Source organism: Cyprinus carpio, chromosome B14, assembly GCF_018340385.1.
Source record: "Cyprinus carpio isolate SPL01 chromosome B14, ASM1834038v1, whole genome shotgun sequence".
In the NCBI taxonomy this organism is placed as follows: domain Eukaryota; kingdom Metazoa; phylum Chordata; class Actinopteri; order Cypriniformes; family Cyprinidae; genus Cyprinus; species Cyprinus carpio.
This window is the reverse complement of record NC_056610.1, coordinates 5,557,652-5,580,931: the sequence shown is the minus strand read 5'-3', so window position 1 is coordinate 5,580,931 and position 23,280 is coordinate 5,557,652. Positions and strand designations below refer to the sequence as shown.

Genomic DNA, 23,280 nt, shown 5'->3' with positions numbered 1-23,280 from the left:
CGTGAAGTTTAGGGTAGATCAGACATTTCATGTTTAAGTTAGTTTAAAATAAGTCATTTCCTGTTGCCAGCAGGTGGCGCTATAATTATGATTGAATATTGGCCTTTAGATGTGTTCTGGCCAGGACTCTTATAAAACGTGTGAAGTTTGGGGCAGACTGGGCATTGTATGCATGAGTTACAACAACTTCTTGTTTCATAGTATTAATAGCATCCTTTAGCACATAGTAAGTGTTGCTAGCATGTTTGAGAATATTTCTAGCATGATTAGCACACAATGACATATTTTACTGTCTTGCTAATAGTGTATAAGTGTAAAACATGTCACTTCCTGTTGCCAGTAGGTGGTGCTATAACTATAACCAAATATGAGGATGTAGATATCTTCAGGCCAGGACTCTAATCAAACTTGTGAAGTTTGAGGCAGATTGGACATTGTATGCACGAGTTACAGTAATGTTCTGTTTCACTGCATTAATAGCATGCTTTAACACTGAGTTAAGTGTTGCTAGGATGTTTTAACATGCTTCTAGGATTTTTCCAGCCTATTTAACACTTGTTGTTGCTTTTTATTATTTGCAAGGAGTCCATAACAGTGTTATATTTTTAACTTAATTTTTACAGATGGTGGCTCTATGAATATAATCAAATACGGGCATGTTGATGTGTTCAGGACAGGACTCTTATCAAACTTGTTCAATTTGGGGCAGACTGGACACTGTATGCCTGAATTACAGTAACTTCCTGTTTCACTGCATTAATAGGATGCTTTAGCATTTAGCTAAGTGTTGCTAGCATGATTTAGTATGTTTCTAGCATGTTACCAGATCAGACATTGCTAGCCTGAGTTACAGCAACTTTCTTTTTTCCACGCATTAGTAGCATGCTTTAGCACTTAGCTAAGTGCTACTAGCATGTTTTAGTATGTTTCTAACATGTTGCCAGTGTCGAATACGGGCATGTTGATGTGTTCAGGACAGGACTCTTATCAAACTTGTTCAATTTGGGGCAGATCGACCATTGCTTGCCTGAGTTACAGCGACTTCCTGTTTCTTGGCGAAACATCAAATTTTGTCAGGCCACCAGGGACACACCCCTTCACGAAAACTCGAAATCTTCGCAATTTAACATCTCAAAGGTCTTATGATGACCCTCACCAAATTTGAAGATAATCAGATTAAAACTGTAGGAGGAGTTTGTCAAAGTACGAGGCATGGAAATGGCAAAAACTGCACAAAAGTTGTACAGGAAATTAAAAATAACTTACTTCCTGTTGGGTTTTGGATTTTGTCCCAAGAGACTTTTTTGTAGGTTATGGTGTGTTACACGTATGTACCGATTTTCATGCATGTATGTGAAACGTAGCTCGAGGCGCACTCCGTTGAAATTTAACAGGTGGCGCTATTGAGCCATTTTGCCACACCCACTTCTGAAACCTATATCAGATGTAAATTTTCGCCAGTTCTGATGCGTGTGCAAAGTTTTGTGAGATTTGGAGCATGTTTAGGCCCTCAAAAAATGTGATTCATTTCGGAGAAGAAGAAGAAGCGGAAGAATAATAATAAACGGAGCAATTCCAAGAGGGTCCTCGCACCACCGGTGCTCTGGCCCTAATTAATACGAACATATGAAATTAAATGAATGACAGAAAAAATATGAATGTTGGACAATAAATATATAACAGCTTGACAGTACTGTTTTTGCAGTATTGTCTTATATTAATGTACATTAAAGGAAGACTGTAAACATCCTACAGCTTATCCTCTGAGATCAATAACATCCAAGTCGATCTTAAAAGCTTTGAGTTTTATGTCTGTTTTTGGCATTCCAAAAACCATTCACTCTGATCAGGGGTCAAATTTTATGTCCAGACAGTTTTCTAAAGTCATGCAGTCACTCATAGTTAAACACAATATTTCGAGTGCCTATCACCCTCAAAGCCAGGGAGGGCTGGAAAGATTCCACCAGACTCTTAAGTCACTTTTGAGATCCTATTGCGTTGAACTTGACTGTGACTGGGAGGATGGACTTCCCTGGATGCTGTTAGCTGTTTTCATGAGGTTGTGCAAGAAGCACAGGTTTTAGCCCTAATGAGTAAGTGTTTGGACACACTGTTAGGGGCGCTATTGCTGTCTTGGCAGATGAATGGAAAACGGTTGATCCACCTGAGAATGTTTTAGACTATTTGAGTAGTTTCCATTATCGACTCTATGAAGCTAGAGCTATTGCTCTCAGAAAATTAGGTAAGTCTCAGGAAAAGATAAAGAGGTTGTTTGATCGCAAGGTTAAGTCCAGAAGATTTCAAGTAAGCGATCAAGTGCTTGCTTTATTACCAGTTTTGACTAGTCCATTCCAGGCTAGTTTTACTGGACGCTATACGATCACTAAGTGTAATCCAAATAAAAACTATTTGTTAAACACGCCCGATCGATGTAAGAAAACACAGGTTAGTCATGTTAACTTGCTGAAACCTTATGTGAGTCCTGTACCTTTTTTTATCTATTGATGTTGTAACAACTACTGAGACTGTAGATCCGAGTGTTTCAGCAACATCTGCAGAGATGGTTGACAGTTTGGAGAAGAAAGGTCCTTCTCGAGGTGTAGTGGAGGGGTGCCTCAAAAATTCTGAGGTCCTCGCTAATCTAGTTTGTCATTTGTCTCATTTGTGAGAACCAGAGAAGACTGATATAATTATGTTGGTAAATTCATTCCCCTCTCTCTTTTCTGATGTTCCTAGCCAAACTCAGGTCATTGAACATGACATTGATGTTGTCATATCTCAACCTGTGAAACAACATCAATGTCGAGTAAATCCTATATAAAGGAAGTTGCTTCAGAAAGAGGTGGACTACTTACTCATAATTTAGCAGAACCTAGTGTCCGTCCCTTGAGTTCTCAAGTCAAGTCAAGTCAAGTCATCTTTATTTATATAGCGCTTTAAACAAAAAAGATTGCGTCAAAGCAACTGAACAACATTAATTAGGAAAAACAGTGTCAATAATGCAAAATGACAGTTAAAGGCAGTTCATCATTGAATTCAGCGATGTCATCATGCAGCTCAGTTCAGTTTAAATAGTATCTGTGCAATAATTTGCAATCAAGTCAACGATATCGCTGTAAATGAAGTGTCCCCAACTAAGCAAGCCAGAGGCGACAGCGGCAAGGAACCAAAACTCCATCAGTGAGAGAATGGATGGAAAAAAACCTTGGGAGAAACCAGGCTCAGTTCGGGGGGCCAGTTCTCCTCTGACCAGACGAAAACCAGCAGTTCAATTCCAGGCTGTAGCAAAGTCAGATTGTGCAGAAGAATCATCTGTTTCCTGTGGTCTTGTCCCGGTGGTCGTCTGAAACAAGGTCTTTACAGGGGATCTGTCTCTGGGGCTCTAGTCCTGGTCTCCGCTGTCTTTCAGGGCTGTAGAGGTCCTTTCTAGGTGCTAATCCACCATCTGGGCTGGATACATACTGGATCCGGGTGACTGCAGTGACCCTCTGACTTGGATACAGACTGGATCTGGTGGCTACGGTGACCTCGGAATAAGAGAGAAACAGACTAATATGAGCGTAGATGCCATTCTTCTAACGATGTAGCAAGTACATCGGGTGTTATGGGAAGTGTTCCCGGTTTAATGCAGCCTAAAAATCCTTTAACGGATTTGGATATTAGAAGTGTATTAGTATGTTATGTGTAAGTCAGGTTAAAGAGATGGGTCTTTAATCTAGATTTAAACTGCAAGAGTGTGTCTGCCTCCCGAACAATGTTAGGTAGGTTATTCCAGAGTTTGGGCTCTAAATAGGAGAAGGATCTGCCGCCCGCAGTTGACTTTGATATTCTAGGTATTATCAAATTGCCAGAGTTTTGAGAACGGAGCGGACGTGGAGGACTATAATGTAACAAGAGCTCATTCAAATACTGAGGTGCTAAACCATTCAGGGCTTTATAAGTAATAAGCAAGATTTTAAAATCTATACGATGTTTGATAGGGAGCCAGTGCAGTGTTGACAGGACCGGGCTAATATGATCATACTTCCTGGTTCTAGTAAGAACTCTAGCTGCTGCATTTTGGACTAACTGGAGTTTGTTTACTAAGCGTGCAGAACAACCACCCAATAGAGCATTACAATAGTCTAACCTAGAGGTCATAAACGCATGGATTAACATTTCTGCATTTGACATTGAGAGCATAGGCCGTAATTTAGATATATTTTTTGAGATGGAAAAATGCAGTTTTACAAATGTTAGAAACGTGGCTTTCTAAGGAAAGTTTGCTATCAAATAGCACACCTAGGTTCCTAACTGATGACGAAGAACTGACAGAGCAGCCATCAAGGCTTAGACAGCGTTCTAGGTCATTACATGCAGAGCTTTTAGGCCCTATAATTAACACCTCTGTTTTTTCAGAATTTAGCAGTAAGAAATTACTCGTCATCCAGTTTTTTATATATCGACTATGCATTCCGTTAGTTTTTCAAATTTGTATGTTTCGCCAGGCCGCGAAGGAAATATAGAGCTGAGTATCATCAGCATAACAGTGAATGCTAACACCGTGTTTCCTGATGATATCTCCCAAGGGTAACATGTAAAGCGTGAAGAGTAACGGCCCTAGTACTGAGCCTTGCGGTACTCCCATACTGCACTTGTGCAGATATGATACCTCTTCATTCACTGCTACGAATTGATGGCGGTCATATAAGTACGATTTAAACCATGCTAATGCACTTCCAATTAATGCCAACAAAGTGTTCTAGTCTATGCAAAAGAATAGTGTTGGTCAATAGTGTCGAACGCAGCACTAAGATCCAATAGCACTAATAGAGAGATACAACCACGATCAGATGATAAGAGCAGGTCATTTGTAACTCTAAGGAGAGCAGTCTCAGTACTATGATACGGTCTAAATCCTGACTGGAAATCCTCACAGATGCCATTTTTCTCTAAGAAGGAATATAATTGTGAGGATACTACCTTTTCTAGTATCTTTGAAAGAAAAGGGAGATTCGAGATCGGTCTATAATTAACTAGTTCTTTGGGGTCAAGTTGTGGTTTTTTGATGAGAGGCTTATTAAAAGCCAGTTTGAAGGATTTTGGGACATACCCTAATAACAATGAGGAATTAATAATAGTCAGAAGAGGATCTATGACTTCTGGAAGCACCTCTTTTAGGAGCTTAGATGGAATAGGGTCTAACATACATGTTGTTGGTTTAGATGATTTAACAAGTTTATACAATTCTTCCTCTCCCTATAGTAGAGAATGAGTGGAACTGTTCCTCAGGGGATCTATAGTGCACTGTCTGATGTGATACTGTAGCTGATGGCTGCATGGTTACAATTTTATCTCTAATAGTATCGACTTTAGAAGTAAAGTAGTTCATAAATTCATTACTGCTGTGATGTTGAGAAATGTCAACACTTGTTGATGCGGCTTTATTTTTTTAATTTAGCCATTGTATTGAATAAATACCTGGGGTTCTGTTTGTTTTCTTCTAAAAGAGACGAAAAGTAATCAGATTTAGCAGTTTTCAATGCTTTTCTGTAAGATAGGTTACTTTCCCTCCAAGCAATATGAAATACTTCTAGTTTTGTTTTCCTCCAGCTGCGCTCCATTTTCCGGGCTACTCTTTTCCTTAACCTTCCTTAAGCGTAAAGGAGCAACTGTATTTAAAATGCTAGAAAAGAGAGAGTCCATAGTTTCTGTTACATCATCAAGTTGTTCTGAGGTTTTGGATATGCTAAGGAATTGGGATACATCAGGAAGATTACTTACAAAGCAGTCTTTTTTGGTAGAAGTGATGGTTCTGCCATACTTGTAACAAGAAGTGGAATTTACAGTTTTAGCTATATGAAGTTTGCACAAAACTAAATAATGATCTGAGATATCATCGCTCGAGTATATATCGAGTTCTCCCTGCATTTTAGTGAGTAAACCTGATAATTCTTATTGTTTTTGCACTGATTACAGGAAGCTTAACTCTTTGACAAATCCTGACTGTTTTCCTTTGCCCAGATTTGACGACTGTGTAGACTGTGTGGGTTCTGCACAGTTTGTCAGCAAATTCGATCTCCTGAAAGGTTATTGGCAAGTGCCACTAACATCTCGTGCTAAGGAATTATCTGCTTTTATTATTATTTATTACACTTGATAGTTTTCTACAGTACACAGTTATGCCTTTTGGGGTTCGAAACGCTCCCACTACATTTCAACGGTTAATAAAACAAGTGTTGTCTGGGTGGTCTGGATGTGAAGCGTACTTGGATGATGTTGTTCTGTACAGTTTCTCTTGGTTGGAACACTTCACACAAATTCTAGAGCTTTTAGAGCGGCTGTCCAAAGCTAATTTGACTATTAATCTTGCCAAATGTGAATTTGGGAAGGCCACGGTGACATATTTGTGTAAGGTAGTCGGCTGGGGTTGTGTAAAACCTATCAATGCTAAAGTCGACTCTATCTGTAGTTTCCCCACTCCAAACTACCCGACATGAATGACAGCTATTTCTTGGGATGGTGGGCTATTATAGAGATTTTTGTCAGAACTTTGCAAGTGTAGTTGCCCTGTTGACTGACTTGTTAAGCCCTAAGAGATGTTTTCAATGGTCAGAACAATGTCAGTGTGCCTTTGATCATGCCATGTTGTTGTTGGCCAATGCTCCTGTGTTAGTTGCTCCAAATTTTGAGAAGAAATTTTTACTTGCTGTTGACGCTACCACTTATGGTGCTGGCGCTGTTCTTTTGCAAGAGGACTCAAATGGAATCAAACATCCGGTCAGTTACTTTCCAAAAAAATTAAATTGTCATCAGCAAGTGTATTCTACCATGGAAAAAGAGGCCTTGGCCCTTGTTTTAGATGTTCAACATTTCGAGGTCTATTTAAGCTCTGTTTGTGGTCCTATCATTGTATATACCGACCATAATCCGTTGACTTTCTTAGATCGAATGTGCTGTAAAAATCAAAGACTTTTGAGGTGGAGCCTTATTCTGCAACCTTTCCACTTACAGATTAAACATATACGTTGTAAGGATAACGTGATTACTGATGCTCTCTCACAGGTGTAAGATATCCCATTGGTGTCTGGTTACCTCTTCTCTATCACTCTACTCTCTTTTCTGTGTTTTTTCTTTTCTCCTTTTTTCTCTCACCCTTTTTTTTTCTCTTTTTGTCCTGGGGCAGGGGTATAAGAGTGTATTTTAGTGGAATTTATGGAGATGAGTATTAATGTTATTGTGTATATTATGGTTTTATGTGTTATGTTTTGTGCATTGTTTGGTTTTCTTTTGTCAGTTCTTTAGGGAACCTCGTTTTGGAATGGGAGGTGTGATGACCCTGAGTCTCCTGATCCTATTGGAGCAGAGCATGGAGGATTTTAATTGGTTGTCAACCTGTTAATTGATCATTACTTTGAGTATTTAAGAGTGTTTTCTGGGGTAGGCTCTCCTGGTGGGATAGTTTTCTCAGGAGTGTCTCTTTCTGACTCTTTTCTTGTTTGTTTCTTTTAGCATTTCTTATGTACCAAAGTTTTGTTGTTGTTATATTCATTTAATTATTTTCATTAATACCCCCAGACTTCTGTGTATTGTTATTATTTATAGTTGTTGTAACAGTTTAATTTAATAAAATAATTTGCTTTGATTAGACTTTGTTTTCTGATCCCTCTTTTATGCTGCAACCTTAAACGAGCAGGCCATAAACATACAAAATCCATTTTTCCCAAAGCTTGTTACATTTTTTCCAATTTGTGCCTTAATATAAATGTACAGTGCCTTGCAAAAGTATTCATAGCCCTTCATTTAATTTTTTTCACATTTTATGGTGCTGCCTTATGTTAAACTGTTTTACATTTTTCCACATCAATCTGCATCCCATACACCATAATGGTAAAGCAAAAAATTGTTTTTTAACATCTTTGCAAATTTGTGACCCTGGATTATTAATGCTATCAATTTAACTTGCTTCACAAAACAATTGTCAGAGAGTAGACTGTTGTTAAGTTTCCAGTATCCACGAATCATACTTCTCTTACACCCATCAAATAAGATTGATATCATTTTGTGATCTGATAGAGGGGCACGAGTAATTTTTGTTTCTGAAACATAGTTGATTAAGTCATAAGAAATCAACCAGTAATCTATTCTTGATTTTAAAGTAAAAGTGCTATTATTCAGAGTATAGTCACAGCAATTGGGATTCAAATATCTCCACACATCAGAAACTTGTAATATGTCAGTTATAAAATCAAATAAATCTGAAATTCGTGAACTATGTTTGGGTGGAAAGCGGTCAACAGAATCGTGTGGAGCATCGCTGAAATCACCACCAATAATTACATATCCATCCTTATACTTTTTTTTTAAACCTGTTATTGTATCACAAATCTTCTTAAATTGTGTACTTAAACATTAAATCCATAGACATTGCAAATTATTAAAGTGGAATTGTCCAGTTTAACAGTCAGTATAATCCATCTTCCATTATCTGAACGAATAGACTCCAAAACATTGTCTTTGAATTTGATAAAGAAAATTGTGACACCTTCTGAGTGATTGGATCCATGACTAAAAATTGCATAATCTCCCCACTTATGTACAGTATTTCACCACAGCAGCTCCCGCGCGCAGTATGCGTCACATGTGCTGTGAGGACCTCTGCGTCAGCTGTCTAAAATACTGCCTGATCAAAACTGTCACCTTGTCTTTACAGAAAATAGAAATTCCAAATAAACTGCCTCATCAAATGAATTTGTTTGTTTGAAAATGTAGTTAATTTACAATTAGATTAAAAAAGCCTAAAAGTCAATGATAATTCCATAATAGATATGTATCTCTGAATACCATGTTGTTGTTGCTTTGTTTTAAAAGCCAGGGTTGCATAAAAAAAGGGATTGCGCTGAAACAAAAACTTGTTGTTGTTTAATTATTATTTATTATAATTTAACATTTTAGTAAAAAATATTATATAGGCTGATTTAATTATCTTTCAATTTCTAACATATTTTATTCTCCATATAGTTTCTTTAGTTTGATATATATATATATATTTCCAGTTCACTGAGTCCAGGAGATGAAAGCACAAATAAAGTAAAAATAAAATTATACATTCAGTCTGTGTTGAAATGGTGCAAAGTGTAATCAGAAACTCCTCCCTCTCACAGTCTTTCCTCAGGAAATGACTAGTTATTATTTCTCCTTTACTGAAAGGTAAAAACAGTGCTGTGCATCAAAGGAGGACACTATAAATGAGGATTTTTTTAGAAGTTTGATGAACAAAATAGATTTTGATTGTAGTTATAATTGTTATTTACTTTTCAAAGTAAAGTTCAGAAAGTGAAAGTAAATTGTAGATCGTTGTAGAAGAAGAGGAAATGGATTCCAAATCTGTGGAAGAGCTTTCTTGTCCCGTGTGCTGTGAAATCTTCAAGGATCCTGTTCTTCTGTCCTGCAGTCACAGTTTCTGTAAAGAGTGTCTTCAACAGTTCTGGAGAACCAAGAAAACTCAGGAGTGTCCCGTCTGCAGAAGAAGATCATCAAGAGACCAGCCTCCACGTAATCTAGTGTTAAAAAACTTGTGTGATTCACTGATAAAGGAGAGAAACGAGAGGCACTCATCAGGATCTGAGGAGATCTGCAGTTTACACAGTGAGAAACTCAAACTCTTCTGTCTGGAGGACAAACAGCCGGTGTGTTTGGTGTGCAGAGACTCAGAGAAACATGTCAATCACACATTCAGACCCATCAGTGAAGTGCTCCCGTCTCACAAGGTCAGACACATTTCTGAAATATTTCACAGAATTTCTGAGAAACTGCAGATTTTGTCTTTAGTCCTTCACCTTCTGTTTATCTCTATTCATTCATTTCCTTCTTGAAAGCAATTTTAAACTTCTGACATACATTAAGTCACAGATCAAATAGAAGCTCATTAGGCTTTGCCAAGCTTGGATCATTTTTACTGATCAAATATTGTTTTAACACAAGAATGTTGACTGTTCATCCTTTACAAATTGTCATGCACAACTGGGACTGATTCCTGAGGATGACTTTTAAAAAATATAAATACATTTAGCAAATCATATGAGAAAACATCCAAAAATAGTTTAAATTGATTAGCTACTTAAAGTTTCACAGATTTCTATCTTAACTCGTAGAAGGAACTGAATACAGCACTGACATCTTTACAAAACAAGCTCAAACATGCAGAAGAAATGAAAGCAAAGTGTGATAAAACTGTTCAACACATCAAGGTGAGGATATCGAGTAAAGACTCAAACATTCACAGAGTTTATGATGGACATTATTGGAGTGAGTGTTAATGCAGAGCTGACTGAAGTGAATGTGATGTGATTTCAGTCTCAAGCTGAGCACACAGAGCGTCAGATTAAAGAGGAGTTTGAGAAGCTTCATCAGTTTCTCAGAGATGAAGAAGAAGCTACAATCACTGCACTGAGGGAGGAAGAGGAGCAGAAGCAGCAGATGATGAAGGAGAAGCTGGAGGAGATGAACAGACACATCTCAACTCTTTCAGACACAATCAAAGACACGGAGGAGATGATGAAAGACAGCGATGCCTGCTTTCTGAAGGTGACAACTGAACTTAGCTTCATTGTTTGTGCACAAAACTACAACCAATTACCCAACCAATGATCAAACTATTGATTTGTATAGAAGGATCCCTGTTATGTTTGATAATATATTAAAATGTCTTTCAAACTCTCTGTTTTCCAGAACTTTAGCATCACGATGGAAAGGTAAGTTGAGCTGCTGGCGTTTCTTCTCTCAGTGGATCTGAACTCAAATCCACTGCAGTTCTGACTCCTGAATGTTCTTCCAGAGTCCGGATCTCACAGCCGGATCCACAGATGAGTTCGGGAGATTTGATTCATGTTTCACATTACTTGAGTAACCTGTGCTTCAGAGTCTGGAGGAAGATGCAGGAAACTCTCCAAAACAGTGAGTCTCCAGCAGATCTGACACCAGAACAAACGGTTAAATACTGCAGATATAAACAAAGACAGACTGATTAACATGCATGATCAAATAAATAAATAAATGTAATAATCACTTGAAATTCTATGGAGTTCAATTGAATCTGAACTGTATTTCATAAGATCATTGGATCGTACTGCAAACTCATGATGACCAGTGGCGGCTGGTCAGGGGAAAATTTTGAGGTGAAAATGGGAGGAGGACTATTTAATGTTTATAAAATTCACAATTAATTTCCGTTCATGTCTCAGAATGTGTATTTTTGTTTGTAATTTCACAGTTGTAATACCATAAAATGTTAATGAAGTTGATAAGAGCTGCATTTCTATCGCGAATGTGCTGAATCTGCTGATGTAATTACAACCGCTAGGTGACAGAGAAGGGGAGGCCATGGGGAGAGATGAGCGCTCCTCCGATGGTAAAAAAAATTAGCCAATCAGCATCGAGTGTTCCCTTTCAGCGCTAATGAGTGTTGAGAAAAGAAACCTCGTAGAGAAGGCAAGCCTTTCTTCTGGTATCAATCATCAGAGACGTAAATTACGTGATATTAGTTTGAACGTCTCGCGATGCGCTGATAAGGCACTAATTATTTATGATGAGCAGCCAACAGATTTACCAAGCTGTCATTCAAACAGTATAGATACAATTTAAAAAAGGGAAAACACATCTAAGCTGGATATAGAATACAGCAGTCGGCTTAACAGGCAGCTCTCTATTAACACAGTCTTTTAAGAAGGGATGGATGTTTGCTTCAAGTGATCGGCCAGGTAAGTGAAATTAAATTATATTGTTGTATGTGTGTCGTTTTCTTCACATTTTCTGACTAAAAGCAACCAAAAAAACATTTTAAAGCGGTTAAGCAAATAATAATAATAATAATCGGCAGGGATCCCAGACCAATACAATTAGTGTGCCTCCTCTATTTTAAAACCCACCAGCCGCCACTGATAATGACTACAAAACACAGTATATTCCTCATGATGTTTGTTTATGTATTAGGTTTACATTTCTAATACCATCATATTTCATCCTCTAATCTGATTTAATTCTCTTTGCAGCTCCGTTGACTCTAGATCCAAACACAGCAGCTCCTTGGCTCACACTCTCTGCTGATTTGACCAGTGTGTCGTACAGTGATTTATGTCAAAATCTACCTGATAATCCAGAGAGGTTTGATGAGTATGCATGTGTTCTGGGATCTGAGGGGTTTAACTCAGGAACACACTGCTGGGATGTGGAGGTTGGAGACAATACATACTGGACTCTTGGAATAACCACAGCATCAAACCAAAGGAAGGGAGACGTTTTCTTTGACACTAATGTCTGGCGTGTACAGTACATGGACAGTGAATACAGCTCACAATCCCCAGATCATCCCCCGACGTACGTTACAGTTAAAGAGAAGCTGCAGCGTGTGAGAGTTCAGCTGGACTGTGACAGAGGAAAGGTGTCCTTCTCTGATCCTCTAACTAACATCTGTCTCTGCTCATTCAAATCCACCTTCACAGAGACTGTCTTTCCTTTCTTATATAATCACTGCACAGCTTCCCCTCTGAGGATCTTACCAGTTAAACTGATTGTAACAACAGAAAATCACAGTTAAATCTCATTCTGCTTTTAGATAAAATACAAGAATTTGTTGTTTTCATTGTTTTGCATTTTATGGTTCAATAACAACACTGAAATCAAAGGAAAAGGTTTTCTCATTCATCAACAAAAAATCTACTTAAACTGTTGTTCAAGCTACTCTAAAACATTTTTTTTCACATTTCTTATGGATTTCTTATTGTTTTGTATTGTCTTTTTTTTATTATTATTGAGAACATGTAAACAACATTACAGAAAAAAACAGGCATCAAAAACAGAAGCTCCAAAGATGTTTAAGCACAAAAAAACCCTAAAAAACAACAAAAAGGGAGACATTCACAAGACGCCAAATACAGATTCATAATATCTTACAATAGATTTAGCTTTTTCAATTTTAAGAAACTTCAATAACAGAGTGAGATCGTTAGAGAAAACCTTGTATAAAGGAGGAGATTTTGACAATCTACATTTATGAATGAAAAATTTGCCATTCAGGATGATGAAATTTACAAAATTGTGAATATTTTTATCATCATTCTCAAAGTAGATGATTTAGATTAATTTTAACTGAAAAAGTAAAAAAAAAAAAACAATCTTTCCAAAATGACTTTACACTCTGGCAATCAACAAATAGATGATGTAAAGATTCTTCACAGCTGTTACAAAAGGAACATTCTTTCCCAATATCCATAAAATTAGAAAGCCACATATTAGTTGGATATATTTTGTGTAAGATCTTCAGGTGAATTTCTCTTACTTTGTTTGAAATACAAATTTTTTAAGGGAGCAGCCATGCTTTTCTCCAATTAACATCTCTTAAAATGGAATTCCAGTACAATTTCCCTCTTGGAGTAATTCTCTTTTGTTCATTAATTTTTTTTTATCAAACACATATTTACCATTTATAAGGAGATCATAATCTTTATTTTCAGCTTTATAATAAGTCAGGTGGCTGCATATTAAATTAATAAGCCCAGAGGGAATAGCTTTGATTACTACAGAAAATTCTTTACATTTTATAGGAAAGTTGAATTTGGACAAAAAAGAATCATAAGAGTGAACTTTTAAAGATGAATCAAATAAATCACTCAAATACATTAACCCGTGATCCAACCATTTCTCAAAAAATAAAGTCTTGCCTTTAACTGTAATCAATTCGTTGTTCCAAATTTTCATTCTGTGAGGAGAAAAATTATGCACAAAGCACAATTTCCAGGCCAAGAGTGCTTGCTCATGAAATTTAGACAGTTTTATAGGTAATTTAGATGGTACACAATTGCAAGTTAAAAGAAATTTAAGACCACCGACCTTCTTAAAATATTATGTGGAATAAAAAACCAAATTGAATCAGTATCAATAACACACCTTTTGATGCAATTAATCTTAAAAGTATTGTTCATGTCTACATAATCCAGCATTTCAAAACCTCCTTCAGATTTCTTTCCAACTATTTTTTTTTTTTTTTAAGATGGTGGTGCTTATTTTTCAAACAAAAATTAATTAATACTCTATTAATTTCTTAACCAGTAGAATCTTGAACAAATCAAGACAGCCCAGGGAAAATGAATCTGGATAAACCTTCTACTTTTGTTAATAAGATTCTGCCTAAAATAGATAAATCCCTTCTTAACCAATTGTCAAAAATCATTGTTGTTTTCTTAATCTTGTTATTAAAATTAAGATGCTGTCTTACGGTCAAATTTTTAGATATATAAATTCCTAAATATTTAACGTATTCTTTCACTGGAAGGTTAAACATTGAATGTTCAGAAGAATCATGCACTGGAAGAATTTCACACTTTGTAATATTTAACTGGAGACCCGAGGCATCAGAAAAAGTTTGAACTAATTTGATTGCATTCTTAATTTGATTCTTATCTTTTAGAAATAAAGTTGTATCATCAGCCAATTGTGATATTTTTGTTTCTCTATGAAATAATGTTATACCATTGTAAATTTGGTTTTGAACTACACTAATTGCTAATAGTTCCACAACAATTAAAAACAAAAATGGGGAAATTTGGCAACCCTGCCTCACTCCTCTGTTGATGAAGAATCTTCTAGAAGTATTATTCTGTAATATTACAGAACTATTAATGACTTTGTAAAATATTTTAACAGTCTGAATGAAATTATTTCCAAAACCAAATGCATGTAAACTCTGTAATAAAAATTGGTGATCAATTGTGTCAAACGCCTTATAAAAGTCGAGGAATAAAATGAGTGCATCTGAATGAACAAATTAGTTATAATATAACAGGTCCAATATAAGCCTAATATTTGAACTAATATGGCGTTTCACCATAAAACCAGTTTGAGATTCTCCAATTATTTTATTTAAACCACTCTTTAATCTAGTGGCATAAACTAAGGCTAAAATTTTATAATCAATGTTTAATAATGTTATTGGTCTCCAGTCGTCAGTGCTCAAGGGGTCTTTGTCTGGTTTTGGAATTTAACTGATAACACCTTGTTTCATTGTTGTGCTCAGTTCTTTCTGTTCTAAACATTCTTTATACATGCTAAATAAAGGGTTTTTTTATCAGATCCCAAAAGGCACAATAAAATTCAACAGTTAACCTGTCTGATCCAGGGGATTTTCCTTTTTTCATTGAAAAAATAGCTTTAAAAGAGCTTTAGAGATCTCAGCTTTCGAAATATCATCTTCTCAATATTCACTATAATTATTAGAAACTGTATTTTTTCATTGTCAGAATGGGAAGTATAAATATTTTCATAAAAGGAATACACAAAAGATGCTATATCTGAAGGATTATTAGAGATTTTTTTTCATTTATATTCAAAGATGAAATAGAGTTTCTTGTATAATTTCTTTTTTCAAGAGAAAAGAAATAACTAGTATTCCTTTCCCCTTCCTCAAACCATTTGGCTCTTGATCTCACATAAGCACCTTTAGCTAGTTCTATATATAGATTATCTATTTCTAAATTAAGAAGATATAATTTAGACTTGTCATCCTCAGATAGAGTATTTTGTTTAATTAAAGTATTAAGCTGCTCTTATTTTTCTTGAATTCTTTACCTCTTCTCATAGCAATTACACTGACTTTAAACTTAAATAACTCCCACTTTTGAGTAAAATTTAAATTATTATTTTCAAAAATATTTGCTATCAATTTAACTTGCTTCACAAAACAATTGTCAGAAAGTAGACTGTTGTTAAATTTCCAGTATCCACGAATCATACTTCTCTTACACCCATCAAATAAGATTGATATCAATTTGTGATCTGATAGAGGGACTCGAGTAATTATTGTTTCTGAAACATAGTTGATTAAGTCATAAGAAATCAACCAGTAATCTATTCTTTTATTCAGAGTATAGTCACAGCAATTGGGATTCAAATATCTCCACACATCAGAAACTTTTTGTAATATGTCAGTTATAAAATCAAATAAATCTGAAATTCGTGAACTATGTTTGGGTGGAAAGTGGTCAACAGAATCGTTGTGGAGCATCGTTGAAATCATCACACACCAATAATTACATATCCACCCTCATGCTTCTTTTTTTTAAACCTGTTATTGTATCACCAAATCTTCTTAAACACATCTAAAGTGTTTACTCGAACATTAAATCCATAGACATTGCAAATTATTAAAGTGGAATTGTCCAGTTTAACAGTCAGTATAATCCATCTTCCATTTTCTGAACGAATAGAATCCAAAACATTGCCTTTGAATTTGATAAAGAAAATTGTGACACCTGCTGAGTGATTGGATCCATGACTAAAAATTGCATAAGCTCCCCACTTACATAAGTTACTTCACAGCAGCTCCCGCATGCATTATGCGTCACATGTGCTGTGAGGACCTCTGCCTCAGCTGTCTAAAATACTGCCTGATCAAAACTGTCACCTTGTCTTTACAGCAAAATAGAAATTCCAAATAAACTGCCTCATCAAATTAATTTGTTTGTTTAAAAATGTAGTTAATTTACATTTAGATTAAAATAGCCTAAAAGTCAATGATAATACCATAATAGATATGTATCTCTGAATACCATGTTATTTGTTGTTGTTGTGTTTTTATAAGCCCAGGGTTGCATACAAAAAGTGGTTTGCGCTGAAAACAAAAACTTGTTGTTTAATTATTATTAATTATTATAATTTTAACATTTTAGTAAAAATTATTATTATAGGCTGATTTAATTCTCTTTCAATTTCTAACATATTTTATTCTCCATATAGTTTATTTACTTTGAGAGATATATATATATATTTCCAGTTCACTCCTGAGTCCAGGAGATGAAAGCACAAATAAAGTAAAAATAAAATTATACATTCAGTCTGTGTTGAAATGGTGCAAAGTGTAATCAAAACTCCTCCCTCTCACAGTCTTTCCTCAGGAAATGACTAGTTTATTATTTCTCCTTTACTGAAAGATAAAACCAGTGCTGTGCATCAAAGGAGGACACTATAAATGAGGATTTCTTGAGAAGTTTGATGAACAAAATAGATTTTGATTGTAGTTATAATTGTTATTTACTTTTCAAAGTAAAGTTCAGAAAGTGAAAGTAAATTGTAGATCGTTGTAGAAGAAGAGGAAATGGATTCCAAATCTGTGGAGGAGCTTTCTTGTCCCGTGTGCTGTGAAATCTTCAAGGATCCTGTTCTTCTGTCCTGCAGTCACAGTTTCTGTAAAGAGTGTCTCTCAGCAGTTCTGGAGAACCAAGAAAACTCAGGAGTGTCCCGTCTGCAGAAGAAGATCATCAAAACAAGAGCCTCCACGTAATCTAGCATTAAAAAACTTGTGTGATTCACTGATAAAGGAGAGAAACGAGAGGCGCTTCATCAGGATCTGAGGAGATCTGCAGTTTACACAGTGAGAAACTCAAACTCTTCTGTCTGTTTGAATAGTATCAGTCTTTTAAATAGTATCAGTCTTGAGGACAAACAGCCCGCACACATTCAGACCCATCAGTGAAGTGCTTTCATCTCACAAGGTCAGACACATTTCTAAAATATTTCACAGAATTCCTGAGAAACTGCAGTTTTTGTCTTTAGTCCTTCACCTTCTGTTTATCTCTATTCATTCATTTCCTTCTTGAAAGCAAAGATTTTAACCTTTGGACATCCATTAAGTCATGGATCAAATAGAAGCTCACTAAGCTTTGCCAAGCTTGGATCATTGTTACTGATCAAATATTGTTTTGACACAAGAATACTGACTGTTTTACAAATTAAAAAAAAAAAAATTATAATAAAAAATCTGTACTGAAATTGTCATCCACAACTGAGACTGATTCCTGAGGATGACTTTTGCAAAATATAAATACATTTAGCAAATCATATGAGAAAAAAAAAAAACATCCAAAAATTGTTAAAATTTATTAGCTACTTAAAGTTTCACAGATTTCTATCTTAACTTGTAGAGGGAACTGAATACAGCACTGACATCTTTACAAAACAAGCTCAAACATGCAGAAGAAATGAAAGCAGAGTGTGATAAAACTGTTCAACACATCAAGGTGAGGATATCGAGTAAAGACATTATTGGAGTGAGTGTTAATGCAGAGCTGACTGAAGTGAATGTGATGTGATTTCAGTCTCAAGCTGAGCACACAGAGCGTCAGATTAAAGAGGAGTTTGAGAAGCTTCATCAGTTTCTTCTCAGAGATGAAGAAGAAGCTACAATCACTGCACTGAGGGAGGAAGAGGAGCAGAAGCAGCAGATGATGAAGGAGAAGCTGGAGGAGATGAACAGACACATCTCAGCTCTTTCAGACACAATCAAAGACACGGAGGAGATGATGAAAGACAGTGATGTCTGCTTTCTGAAGGTGACAACTGAACTTAGCTTCATTGTTTGTGCACAAAACTACAACCAATGATCAAACTATTAATTTGTATAGAAGGAATCCTGTTATGTTTGATGAGATAAAATGTTTTTCAAACTCTCTGTTTTCCAGAACTTTAGCATCACGATGGAAAGGTAAGTTGAGCTGCTGGCGTGTTTCTGCTCTCAGTGGATCTGAACTCAAATCCACTGCAGTTCTGACTCCTGAATGTTTCTTCCAGAGTCCGGATCTCACAGCCGGATCCACAGATGAGTTCTGGAGCTTTGATTCATGTGTCACATCACTTGAGTAACCTGTGCTTCAGAGTCTGGAGGAAGATGCAGGAAACTCTCCAAAACAGTGAGTCTCCGGCAGATCAGACACCAGAACAAACGGTTAAATACTGCAGATATAAACAAAGACAGACTGATTAACATTCATGATAAAAATAAATAAATAAATGTAATAATAATTTGAATTTCTATGGAGTTCAAGTGAATCTAAACTGTATTTCATAAGATCATCGGGTCATACTGCAAACTCATAATGACTACAAAACACAGTATATTCCTCATGATGTTTGTTTATGTATTAGGGTTTACATTTCTAATACCATCATATTTCATTCTCTAATCTGATTTAATTCTCTTTGCAGCTCCGTTGACTCTAGATCCAAACACAGCAGCTCCTTGGCTCACACTCTCTGCTGATTTTGACCAGTGTGTCGTACAGTGATTTATGTCAAAATCTACCTGATAATCCAGAGAGGTTTGGACTTTTATCCATGTGTTCTGGGATCTGAGGGCTTTAACTCAGGAACACACCTGCTGGGATTTGGAGGTTGGAGACAATACACTCTGGAATGTTGGAATAACCACAGCATCAAACCAAAGGAAGGGAGACGTTTTCTTTAACACTAATGTCTGGCGTGTGCGGGTACATGAACAGTAAATACAGCTCAAAATCCCCAGATCAACCCTTGACTCGCTTCAAAGTTAAAGAGAAGCTGCCGCGTGTGAGAGTTCAGGCTGGACTGTGACAGAGGAAAGGTTTCCTTCTCTGATCCTCTAACTAACATTCTGTCTCCGCTCCGATTCACATCCACCTTCACAGAGACTGTCTTTCCTTTCCTTTATATAATCGCTGCAAAAACTTCCCCTCTGAGGATCTTACCAGTTAAACTGATTGTAACAACAGAAAATCACAGTTAAATCTCATTCTTGCTTTTAGATAAAATACAAGAATTTGTTGTTTTTCAGTTGTTTTGCATTTTATGGTTCAAATAACAACACTGAAATCAAAGGAAAAGGTTTTTCATTCATCAATAAAAAAGTAAGATCTTCAGGTGAATTTCTCTTACCTTGTTTTGAAATACACAGTTTGTAGAGCCCCATCTCTTTTTCTCCAAATTACATCTCTAAGATGGAATTCCGAAATTTACCCTCTTGGAAGTAGCTCTCTTTTGGTTCTTAATACTTGTCTTATATCTTGTTAGTAATTTTTTTTTTTATCAAACACATATTTACCATTTATAAGGAGACTGCAATCTTTATTGTCAACTTTATAATAAGTCAAGTGGCTGCACATTAAATTAATTTACCCAGAGGGAATAGCTTTGATTACTACAGGAAATTCATTAAATTTTATAGGAAAATTGAATTTGGAAAGAAAAGAATCATAAGAGTGAATTTTTAAAGATGAATCAAATAAATCATTCAAATACATTTAACCATTGGAATCCAACCGTTTCTCAAGGCTAAAATAAAGTCTTGCCTTTAACTGTAATCATTTAGTTGTTCCAAACTTTTTCATTCTGTGAGGAGAAAGTTATGCACAAAGCACAATTTCTTAGATATATAAATTCCTAAATATTTAACGTATTCTTTCACTGGAAGGTTTAATACATTGAATGTTCGTGAAGAATCATGCACTGGAAGAATTTCACACTTTGTAATGGGGCGGGGCATCAGAAAAAGTTTGAACCTGGTGATTGCATTCTTAATTTGATTCTTATGTTTAGAGAAATAAAGTTGTATCATCAGCCAATTGTGATATTTTTGTTTCTCTATGGATAATGTTATAGGGTATACCATGTTACATTTGGATGTGTAACTACAATAATTGCTAATAATTCCAACAACACTTAAAAACAAAATGGGGAAATTTGGCAAGCCTGCCTCACTCCTTCTGTTGATGAAGAATCTTCTAAGAAGTATTATTCACTGTAATATTACAGAAGCTATTAATGACTTTGTAAATATTTTAACAGTCCTGAATGAAATTATTTCCAAAACCAAATGCATGTAAACTCTTAATAAAAATGGTGACAATGTGTCAAACGCCTTTATAAAGTCGAGGATAAAATTAGTGCTCTGACTGACAAATTAGTTATAATATAACAGGTCCCAATATAGCCAAATTTTTGAACTAATATTGGCGTTCACCATAAAACCAGGTTGAGATTCTCCAATTATTTTATTTAAACCACTCTTTAATCTAGTGGCATAAACGAAGGCTAAAATTTTATAATCTTTTGGATCTACCTGTTTGTGTGCGGTTCGTGAAATGCTCAAGGTGTCTTTTGTCTGGTTTTGGAATTAAATTGATAACACTCTTGTTTCCTATTGTTGTGCCTTCAGTTCTTTCTGTTCTAAACATTTTTTATACATGCTAAATAAAGGGGTTTTTATCAGATCCCAAAAGGCACAATAAAATCAACAGTTAACCCGTCTGATCCAGGGGATTTTCCTTTTTCATTGAAAAATAGCTTTAAAGAGCTTTTAGAGATCTCAGCTTTCGAAATATCATCTTCTCAATATTCACTATTAAATCTAATTATTGTATTTTTTATTTTTTTATTGTTGGGATGTGTAGTTTTTTTCATAAAAGGAATACACAAAAAAAGATGCTATATCTGAAGGATTATTAGAGATTCTTCATTTATATTCAAAGATGAAAAATAGAGTTTCTTGTATACTTTTTTTTCAAGAGAAAAGAAATAACTAGTATTCCTTTCCCCCTTCCTCAAACCATTTGGCTCTTGATCTCACATAAGCACCTTTAGCTAGTTTCTATATATAGATTTTCTATTTCTCAAATTAAGAAGATATAATTTAGACTTTGTACATCCTCAGATAGAGTATTTTGCTTCTAATTAAAGTATTAAGTTGTTCTTATTTTGGCTTTAATTCTTTAATTATTCTCATAGCAATTACACTGACTTTAAACTTAAATAACTCCCCCACTTTTGAGTAAAAATTTAAATTATTATTTTGCAAAATATTTTTGCTATCAATTTAACTTCTTGCTTCAATAAAACAATTGTCAGAGTAGACTTTTGTTAAATTTCCTAGTAGACACGAATCATACTTCTCTTACCCCCATCAAATAAGAATTGATATCAATTCTTGTGATCTGGATAGAGGGACTTTGAGTAATTATTGTTTCTGAAACATAGTTGATTAAGAGTTCATAAGAAATCAACCAGTAATCTATTCTTTTATTCAGAGTATAGTCACAGCAATTGATATTCAAATATCTCTCCACACATCAGAAAAACTATGGTGTAATTTGTCAGTTTTATAAAATTCAAATAAATCAGAAATTCGTGAACTATGTTTGGGGTGGAAAGGGGTCAACAGAATCGCGGTGGAGCACAATCGCTGAAATCACCACCAATAATTACATATCCACCCTCATGCTTCTTTTTTTAACCTGTTATTCTAGCCACAAATCTTCTTACACATTTCTAAAGTGTTTCCTCGAACATTTAAATCCATAGACATTGCAAATTATTAAAGTTGAATTGTCCAGTTTAACAGTCAGTAATAATCCAGCTTCTTCCATTTTCTGAACGAATAGAATCCAAAAACATGGGCGTTGAATTTGTTAAAGAAAAGTGTGACAACCTGCTGAGTGATTGGATCCATGACTAAAAATTGCATAATTTCCCCACTTACGTACGGTATAACACAGGCAGCTCCCGCGTGCAGTATGCATCACATGGGGCTGTGAGGACCTCTGCTGCAGCTGTCAAAAATACTGCCTGATCAAAAGCTTCCACCTTGTCTTTTACTGCAAAATAGAACTTCCAAATAAACTGCTCCATCAAATTGATTTGTTGTGTTTAAAAATGTAGTTAATAATTTACAATTAGATTAAAATAGCCTAAAAGTCAATGATAATACCATAATAGATATGTATCTCTGAATACTATGTTGTTGTTGTTGTGTTTTTTATAAGCCAGGGTTGCATAAAAAAGTGGTTTTGCGCTGAAACAAAAACTTGTTGTTTAATTATTATTTATTAATTATTATAATTTAACATTTTAGTAAAAATTATTATATAGGCTGATTTAATTCTCTTTCAATTTCTAACATATTTTATTCTCCATATAGTTTATTTACTTTGAGAGATATATATATATATTCTTCAGTTCACTCTGAGTCCAGGAGATGAAAGCACAAATAAAGTAAAAATAAAATTATACATTCAGTCTGTAAAGGAAATGGTGCAAAGTGTAATCAGAAAACTCCTCCCTCTCACAGTCTTCCTCAGGAAATGACTAGTTATTATTTTCTCCTTTTACTGAAAGATAAAACCAAAGCGTGCATCAAAAGGAGACACTATAAATGAGAGGATTTCTTGAGAAGTTTGATGAACAAAAATAGATTTGATTGTAGTTATAATTGTTATTTACTTTTCAAAGTAAAGTTCAGAAAGTGAAAGTAAATTGTAGATCGCTAGGTAGAAGAAGAGGAAATGGATTCCAATCTGTGGAAGAGCTTTCTGTCCCGTGTGCTGTGAAATCTTCTCAAGGATCCTTGTCTTTCTGTCCTGTAGTCACAGTTTCTGTAAAGAGTGTCTTCAGCAGTTCTGGAGAACCAAGAAAACTCAGGAGTGTCCCGTCTGCAGAAGAAGATCA

General features: G+C 35.4%; 2 protein-coding genes and 1 pseudogene across 2 annotated transcripts in view; 2 read left to right on the top strand and 1 right to left on the bottom strand.

Moving 5' to 3' along the window:
- The window catches only part of LOC109079919 (nuclear pore glycoprotein p62-like), a 77,589-nt gene that overhangs the window by 31,806 nt on the left and 22,503 nt on the right, over nucleotides 1-23,280 (bottom strand). The gene's annotated exons all lie outside the window — the stretch shown is intronic.
- Nucleotides 9,166-12,698, top strand: LOC109053880 (zinc-binding protein A33-like). Its single transcript, XM_042737836.1, has 6 exons — nucleotides 9,166-9,749; nucleotides 10,134-10,229; nucleotides 10,336-10,566; nucleotides 10,711-10,733; nucleotides 10,817-10,935; nucleotides 12,030-12,698. Exons 1-6 carry the CDS (start codon nucleotides 9,354-9,356, stop codon nucleotides 12,572-12,574), a joined length of 1,410 nt encoding a protein of 469 aa, XP_042593770.1. The 5' UTR covers nucleotides 9,166-9,353; the 3' UTR covers nucleotides 12,575-12,698.
- LOC109056096 overlaps nucleotides 16,944-23,280 on the top strand; it is a 23,290-nt pseudogene continuing 16,953 nt past the window's right edge.

Bases quoted from the DNA above. Each gene is read 5' to 3' on its own strand.
- LOC109053880 (XM_042737836.1), top strand. From the start codon at position 9,354: ATGGATTCCAAATCTGTGGAAGAGCTTTCTTGTCCCGTGTGCTGTGAA. The intron at 10,230-10,335 runs GTGAGGATATCG...ATGTGATTTCAG, and splicing joins AAACTGTTCAACACATCAAG to TCTCAAGCTGAGCACACAGA. The intron at 10,734-10,816 runs GTAAGTTGAGCT...ATGTTCTTCCAG, and splicing joins TTTAGCATCACGATGGAAAG to AGTCCGGATCTCACAGCCGG.